The 8,833-nt window shown below is 41.1% G+C and overlaps 1 protein-coding gene across 2 annotated transcripts in view; it reads left to right on the top strand.

The window, feature by feature from the left end:
* The window catches only part of Rbl1 (RB transcriptional corepressor like 1), a 55,699-nt gene that overhangs the window by 36,622 nt on the left and 10,244 nt on the right, over window positions 1–8,833 (top strand). For both annotated transcript variants that reach the window (XM_021183601.1, XM_029474640.1), the window contains 3 exons: window positions 1,784–1,960; window positions 3,841–3,912; window positions 5,539–5,617. In XM_021183601.1, coding sequence (XP_021039260.1) covers window positions 1,784–1,960; window positions 3,841–3,912; window positions 5,539–5,617 — 328 coding nt within the window. The remainder of the gene's footprint in view (window positions 1–1,783; window positions 1,961–3,840; window positions 3,913–5,538; window positions 5,618–8,833) is intronic.

Raw genomic sequence — 8,833 nt, 5'->3', positions numbered from 1 at the left:
TATCAACAGTGACTTTCTGAGATTTGGGGGGGTTGGGTGGGAGGAGTGCAAGAACTTTATTCAAAGTGCAGTGAGATGTGGTAAAGGGGGTACTAAGGATCTTACCTCAAGCTCAAGATCAGACCAAACGGGGCTGCTTCTCTATATTGTAATGAAAAGGCTGACTTCCTGCTGTTAGACTTCCTCAGTGCTGTTGCTGGGCTCAATCTCCAAGGTGATGGCCTTACCAATTACAGTTCTCACAGAGATCTGCATTGTCAGTGGTGGGGACAGTAGGCCTCATAAAAGAGCCGCTCTGGGACTCACCTCTTTCTTTCTTTCTTTCTTTTTGGCTTGGTCTAGAGGATTGAACCAGGGCATTGTGTGTGTGTGTGTGTGTGCTTTTCTTTATGTGTATGGGTATTTTATTTGTACACCATATTTGTACACTGCCCTCAGAGGCCAAAAAGAGTCTGACATTCTTGTTAATGGAGTTGTAGCCCTGACTGTTACTAGCTACCATGTGGTGCTGGGATTTGAACTCCTATCCTCTGGAAGTACTCTTACCCACTGAGCCATCACACCTGCTTACATTTTAGTTTCTCGTTGTTTAATAAGTATGGCTTTTTGTTAGTTTAGACATCTTTGCATAAATGTCCTTTAGATTTTGTGATCGTCACAGGAGTCCTTTATTTCTTCTGGATATCCTCAACAGATTCATGGTTTTCAGAGATTTTCTCCCATTGCAGCAGTTGCCTTTTCACTCTGGTGATTATAGTCTTTGATGCATAAAGATTCCTAATTTTGACAAAAGTTTTTTTCTCTGGAATATGTGCATGTGTGGACGCATGGAAGCTAGAGGCTAATGTTGAATGTCTTCCTCCAGCACTCCCTACCTTATTTTCAAATTTTTTGTTTAGGGCATGGAGAAATGGCTCAGTAGTTAAGAGCACTGGCTGCTTCTTCAGAAGACCCATGTTCAATTCCCAGTGCCCAGGTAGTGGCTCACACAGTCTGTAGCTCCCGTCCCAGGGACCCTGACACTTTTTTCTGCCTCCTCAGACTCCAGGCATGCTCTAAACCATAGAGCCACTCCAGTCGCAGGAGACTGGGTTTTTGGGTTTTGGGTTTTTGGTTTGTTGTTGTTTTTAAAAATGTTTTGCTTTCTGAGTCATTTTCAGGCTCAGAAAAGTTAAGAACTTTGGTACTTGGCATATTTGACATTCCAGGAATTTTACTCCAACCCAAAAAGAACACACAGGGCATTCTGAACACTTGAAAAATGTTTGAATTTATAATAGTTATTATGCAGGTGAACCCTATTTTTACTTTTTCTTACTTTTCATGGTGGCATTATAGAGTATTAGGCATGATCACTTTATAGAGGGGGCTAGAGAGATGGCTCAGTGGTTAAGAGCACTGACTGCTCTTCCAGAGGTCCTGAGTTCAAATCCCAGCAACCACATGGTGGCTCACAAGCATCTGTAATGAGATTTGATGCCCTCTTCTGGTGTGTCTGAAGAGAGCAACAGTGTATTTGTGCATAAAGTAAATTAATAAATCTTTAAATAAAAAAAATAAAAAACACTGTAAAGTAGTTTTCCATCTATAGCTTTTATTTATATTCTCTAATCACAGCAGTTAAACTAATGCTATAAAACAGAAAAATTAGATGATTTGGTAATTAGCAGCCTACCTGTTTTGTTTTGTTTTTTAAGCTTGGCCTATAAGCCCATGTTCATGGTAAGACTTAGAAACTTGACATGTAACTTGCTGTATAATAATGTGTTCTCTTCTCTCTTAGGTCTATCATTTGGCAAGTGTGCGCCTACGTGATTTATGTCTAAAACTTGATGTTTCAAATGAATTACGAAGGAAGATCTGGACATGTTTTGAATTCACTTTAGTTCACTGCCCTGATTTAATGAAAGATAGGCATTTGGATCAGCTCCTTCTGTGTGCGTTTTACATCATGGCAAAAGTATGTATAGGATGGGAGGGGGCTTCTGCCCTCGTTACCTTAATTTGAAGCATCAGTAAACACTGTTGAACTTGGTCCTTAGTTTTCTTTATGTGCTACAAGCCGATACTGCTTACCATTATTAAGTAATAACTTCAAGCCACTACAATGTCTGGACTTTTCCTATGAGTTTCATAATAATCAACTTTTTCACTTGGTTAGACTACATTTGGGGGAGGCAGGCAGATTTCTGAGTTCGAGGTCAGCCTGGTCTACAAAGTGAGTTCCAGGTCAGCCAGGATTACACAGAGAAACCCTGTCTCGAAAAACAAACAAACAAAAAAAGACTACATGTAAAATGGGTAAAGGTGCTGGCCACACAAGCCTGAATTTGATCTGAACCCATAGTGAAAGGGGAAAAGGGGAAACCGAATCGTGAACGTTGTCTTCTGTTCTGTGTCAGATGTGCTCCTGAGTTCACACACACACATCATTATCACCACACATGAAATTTTTATGTTTTTAAAAAGAAGAATACATTGGTTATAAAGGAATTTAGAAATGTGAATAACACATTTGCACCTCTCCCTGTGATGTCTCTGGTTGTGAGACTTAAAAATAAAATGAGCATCACATTCTGATGAGTAAGGTGCAGAACTGAAGTCACTTGGCCACAGTTACCCAGTAAGTAGCAACACTTAGTGGCCCTCTTCCTTCCTAATCTGGCGTAGGACGCCTCTGCCCACGCCTTTCTTTGTACTCTTTGCTTTTTGTTGCCACACCATGTTTAGGTCACAAAGGAACCCATCTTGCTTGTCTTTTAAAAGTTTGACATACATTGGAAAAATCATTTATAACTTCTGCCTTCACAGTATATTGGCTAAACTCGCAGTCTCAGCCAATGTATATAATTTTAAGACCTGATTTTTAAGCATTCGAGGCAAAAGGTATGTTTTCAAACTCTCTTGTGCCCTTCCTGTTCAGTACCTCTTTAAAATATCTATATATAGGAGCTGGAGAGATGACTCAGTGGTTAAAAACACTAGCTTCTTGCCCTTCCAGAGGACCTGAGTTCAATTCTTAGCACCCACATGACTGCTCACAACCCCTATGACTCTAGTAGCAGGGAATCTGACAGTCTCTTCCAGCTTCCTTGGCCCCCAAACATGCATTTAGTACATGGGCATTCATGCAGACAAAGCACTCATACATGTAGAATAAGAATAATTTTTTGAAATATCTATATAAAGCATTAATACATGTTTTTAACTAATCATTTGTGTTTTTCCAGAAATCTGTCAGAATTTAGGCTTTTCTACTTCTAAGTCATAGTGCATCAGGGAAGGATTAATTGAAACCCGTGTTACGATAGCAGATAACAGGAGGGGTTCCTTTTTGGATCACTAATCTCTTTCCTTTCCTACTGTGACTTCTAAGTATTAGAACCCCTGCAAACTGTCTTAAAACACTCAAAACTTAATCCTATAATTAATAACTACCCAGTTCTTTGATGAATCACTGCGAGATATTTTTCTGTCTTTTAGTAGGTGGTTAATTTACTTTTAAATAAGTACTTAAAAGTAATAAGCCAGACCCTGCAGGGGCTCAGCGTGTCTTCATTTTCTTCCATCAGTTTTCACAACACTCATTTTCAGTAGTGCTCTATCCTACCGGGTCTACTGCTTGTTGATTAATGAGACTGGTAACTGTGTCCCCACAGGCCACAAAGCCTGAACTTTAAAAGTAGCAAAAATCATAAATGTATGTGGTTTTTAGTCATAGAGCGGCCTGGGGTGAATGGCTTTCTGCAAGGCTGCTCTTAATACCAACCTATAATTGAAGTTTTTGCTCAGAGCCATGTTTCTTTCAAAAGCAGTTGATAAATATACTTTTTTTTTAAGGTAACAAAAGAAGAAAGAACTTTTCAAGAAATAATGAAAAGTTACAGGAATCAGCCCCAAGCTAATAGTCACGTGAGTTACATTATTTTTCCTGCTGTCCAAAAATAGATTTTTATGCCATTTCTTTGCTATCAGGATATATAAAAAGTAATTACTTGATAGTTTTACTGTAGTTTGAATTTCTTGGTTTAAAGGATGCCAGTAAACTCAAGAAATAGTTTCATTAAAGGAAAGCTTAAGTAGAAGGCTGGAAACCTGACTCCTCCTGACTTATCCATGTCTTGCTTCTACCCTCACACATTCTGGAGTGACTTCTGTTCATTTTAGGAGGAGAGACATTTCTCACTAGAAAACCTAACAAAAGATAGGTGTAACAACATTTCATTGTTTGTTTTGTTTGAGACAGGGTCTCATTATGTAACCCTTGCTGTCCAGGAACTAACTATATAGATCAGGTTGGCTTCAAAATCACAAAGATCTGCCTGCCTCTGCCTCCTGAGTGCTGGGATTAAAGGTGTGCCGCAACACTTGGCTACTAATACTATTTCTTAACTGTATGAAGCTCGCTTGATACTCTAATGGTTAAAGCTAATGAAATTTGAGGAATTGTTGACCCTGGTTTCTTTGCTGTCTGCAGTTGGTTGAGTTTCAGTTTGACTGGGTCTCACGCACCCACTCCTTCACGCCCAGCCCGGGTCGGTTGTACTCAGACTTACTAACACCTGAGGATGGCCCTGACTCATAGCTCCTTCCCTCCCAGTGCTGGGAATATAGGCACGGATCACCAGTATGACTGCCTGACGTCATAATGTTTACATCTTTGATAGCTTATTAGTGACACGGTGACAATCCTGTTTTGATCATGGAAATATTAATTGTTGGTAGATGTCCTGGCACAAGGGAAATATTTAATGAATAACTTACTTGCCTTGCCTTGCCTTTTAATTATTTGAATTAAAGAGCACAGAAAGTCACCTTAAGGCTTTGGCCATTTAATCGTAGACAAATAGTGAGAGTTAGAGCCGGTAATCACACCTCCTCTGATGCCCAGATGACTCTGTTCTCCTAAGCCCCCAGCACACCAATAGTGAGCAATAGAAGGACATTTAAAAGTATAAATATTTATTAAACACTGTGGCAGATTTTCTGGGCCTCTTTAGGAAAATCCTTTGGAACAAAGTCTAGAAGATGTCCTACCTTAGGTTAGTGTGAATCCAAAATGAGCCCCGCCAGTCCTAGTTGAGTAATCTCTCAGCACCTTATAGATGACTTAGAAAAAAAGGTGGAGCTGGGCGATGGTGGCACACGCCTTTAATCCCAGCACTTGGGAGGCAGAGGCAGGCAGATTTCTGAGTTCGAGGCCAGCCTGGGCTACAGAGAGAGATCCTGTCTCAAAAAAAAAAAAAAAAAAAAAAAAAAAAAAAAGAAAAAAAAAGGTAGACTGTGTTTTTGTAGCCATCTTATAGGAAAGACTTTAGGGACAGGGAAGGAACTTTTTTTTTTTTTTTTTCTGCCTCAATTCTTCTTCTCTGTGATGTTTCCCATAATCTGTACTTATGAGAGTTAATATGATTTTAACTGGTTTTGTGATAACCCACATGAGAGGTATTCCTTAACTGACTTGATGTTGCTCTTGTTTTGGTTTTGTTTCATTTGTATCTCTTTATGACTAAGCGATCCCTCCCCTCTGGCTTGTAGGTATATAGGAGTGTTCTCTTGAAAAGTATTCCAGGAGAAGTTGTGATGTACAATGGTGACTATGAAATGACCGATGGTGGTAAGCTTATCCAACTCATATGCTGTACACAATACACCTTTGACTACATTGTACACAGTATAGTAGGCAGCAGGCAACATGGACTCACATTGTAGGTGGAATCAGCAATATAGTCACTGTTTTTAAAGACTTACTATTTGTGTTTGTGAACGTGTAAGGGGAGAGAGAGAGAGAGAGAGAGAGAGAGCGAGCGCATATGAGAATGACTGACTATAGGTACCTGTGGAGGCCAGAAGAGGGTGTTGGGATCCTGTGAGCGAGACTTACAGGCATTTGTCATCTGTCTGATGTGAACCAGACTGTGTCCTCTGCAAGAACAGGGCATGCTTTTCTTCAGTTTCCACTTTTTCCTTTTCTAGTTCTAGAGATTAGGACTACAGCAGGCTAGGCAAGCACTCTACCACTGCACTCACTGCACTTCCAGACCGAAAGGCAATTTTAGATTGCAGAGCTCTGAGTCACTGTAGTGTTGGGTTGGTTAGAATTTATTGCCAACTTGACAAGCTCTAGAATCACCTAGTAAGCCTCAGGTGATTAGGAGGGATTGTCATAAGGAGGGTCATTGGCGTGGGCAAAGAAAAGCAGCACCGTCCCCTGAGGTTGGTCCTAGACTTCATAACAAGGAATCCAGCTGCTTTCTGACCGTGATGCATCATGACCAGCTGGTGATGGGCTGTGTCCTCGAACCATGCACCAAACAAACCCATTCTCCTTAAGTGCTTTCAGAGTTCTGAATCCCAGCAGCAGGAAAAGTAACAAAGACAAGCCTACTGGGAAGTAAGTTTAGATTATCTCAGTCAACAAAGTCCCAGTGTGCTCAATTTTGGGGGCAGCAACACACACCTGAGAGAAGCATTTAAAAGAAGGAACAGAAATAGGAGAAGATGAGATTTATTTTACCACATGGATTCAGAGTTCTCATCCCATGGTCCACTGACTGACTTCATCATTTCTGGGCTATCAGGACACAGACATCACGGTGGATGACAGCAGGAAGGAGAGAGGAGAGACTTGACCCTGAATAGAACTTTTTTTTTTTAAGATTTATTTAGTTAGTTTATGTATGTGAGTACACTGTAACTGTACACACCAGAAGAGAACATCAGATCCCATTACAGATGGTTGTAAGCCACCATGTGGTTGCTGGGATTTGAACTCAGGACCTCTGGAAGAGCAGTCAGTGCTCTTAACTGCTGAGCCATCTCAACAGCCCCCCCCCCCAATAAAGCTTTTAAATGCCTACCTTAGGGACTTTCTTACTTTATCCTAAAATTTCCATTTTCTCCCAAAACAATGCCAGCTGGGAACCAAGGCTTCGACTGTGAGCCTCTAGGGGACATTTCAGGTATAAACTGTAACACCAGTTAATAATCTGTCAGAGTGTGACTTCAGGATATGTAGGCAGCAGTTACTTCCTTTTACTTAAGTGTATTATTCCTGAGACAGTGGGAAATCACAAAAGAAAAAACCAGGTGAAGTTGCAGAAACCTCTGGATTCCTTGCCTATTCTGGTGTTTGATTTTTTTTTTTCCTTTTTTGAGACAAGATTTCTAGCCCAGGCTGATCTCATCCTTGTGTATCAGATAGTGGGTGACCTTGCAATTCCAGTTCTTTGACCTCCTGAGCCCTGGGTTGAATGCTTGTGGTACCACACAGTTTATGAGATGCTGAAAATAGAATCCAGAACTTGGTGTACACTAGACAAGCACTCCACCAACTGAGCGCACAAAAATGACTTTGAAGATGCATGCACAGCCTGGAGAGATGGCTCAGTGGTCAAGAGTGCCAACTGCTCTCGCAGAGCACCCATGTGGTGGCTCCTTGTCCAGCAGCCATCTCTCTAACCACACCTTCTCCATGTTTAAGTGGCGAGTATTGTAGTCTGCGTCTTCTCAATCTGAATACTAATGACAGTCTGTGTAGAGGGACCAGTGCGGTCATTGAGTTGTCCCTTAGGAAGCTGGGTGTGGATTTCCTCAGCACGTGTCTCAGCCGTCCCCTAAGCCGTAGAAATGCTTCCATTATGCTCTTTGCTCAAACATTCGTCTATCTCCTGGGATGTAGATCTCTGGTCTAATCACAACCATGGATGGATTTCCTTTTTCTTTTCTACTTGACTTTAAATCCTTGGAAAAAATTCAAACCAAAGAGCCAAGCTAAAGTATCTAGTATGTTTTTCTGTAACAGTGAAATTTATAATCTAAAGAAAACATTAAATAATTAGTGTTGACTCATGTAATGAGATTGACCTACATCAGCTATTACTAAATTTCAGACTTTATTTTCTATTGCTTTGACAAGATACCTGAGGTTGCAGAGTTAAGACAACTCAGAACTCTATGCCTTACACTTCTAAAGGTGGGGAAGCTCAAGACTGAGGGGCCATTTCTAGCAAAGGCCTTCTTGTGGGTGCGGGGATTGTGCAGGGTACCACACGTAGAAGCAGTATCTCCCACAGGCAAAGCCAAGTACTCAGGTTGTTTATTTTGTTTTTAAGGACTGGAATTGTGGGGTTTTTTAAAAAAATTTTTTCTATGTGTAGATGCTGCATGTCTGTACGCCACATGCATGCAGTATCCTTGGAAGGTGTCAGATCCCCTGGAACTGGATAGAATGGGAGCAACCTTGTGGATTATGGGGACTAATTCCAGGTCCTTTGTAAGAGCAATAAGTGCGCTTAACCACTGGAATATCTCTCCAGACCATTTGATTTTAAATATATTTTTTAGAATATGTGTGTTACCTGTGTGTGTGTGTGTGTGTGTGTGTGTGTGTGTGTGTGTGTGTGAATATACGCGTGTGTACAGGTGTCCATGGAGGTCAGAAAAGCATGTGCAGGCCCTGACTTTAATCCCTAGCACTTGGCTATGGGAGATGACATCCAAAGTATGTCTGACCCTTTTAGAGGTTCCCTGCATTTTCATGGTCCGGAGCTGTTTTAATTTTCTGGTTTTCCTAAGACAAAGGAATACTTCAACTCTGTTGAAAATAAGGACTCATCTTTGATATGTTAAATTCCTTATAGTTGGCAGTAGATTCTTTACTACTATAAAGAAATAGGCCGGGCATGGCGGTACACACTTTTATTCCCAGCATTCAGGAGGTAGAGGCGGTGGATCTCTGTGAGTTCAAAGAAAGCATGGTCTACAGAGCTAGTTCTAGGACAGCCAGGGCTGTTACACAGAGAAACCATGTCTCGGGGCGGGGGGGGGGGGG

This window comes from Mus caroli, chromosome 2 (genome assembly GCF_900094665.2).
Source record: "Mus caroli chromosome 2, CAROLI_EIJ_v1.1, whole genome shotgun sequence".
Lineage (NCBI taxonomy): Eukaryota > Metazoa > Chordata > Mammalia > Rodentia > Muridae > Mus > Mus caroli.
The sequence above is the reverse complement of the archived record's forward strand: the minus strand, read 5'-3'. Positions and strand labels throughout refer to the sequence as shown.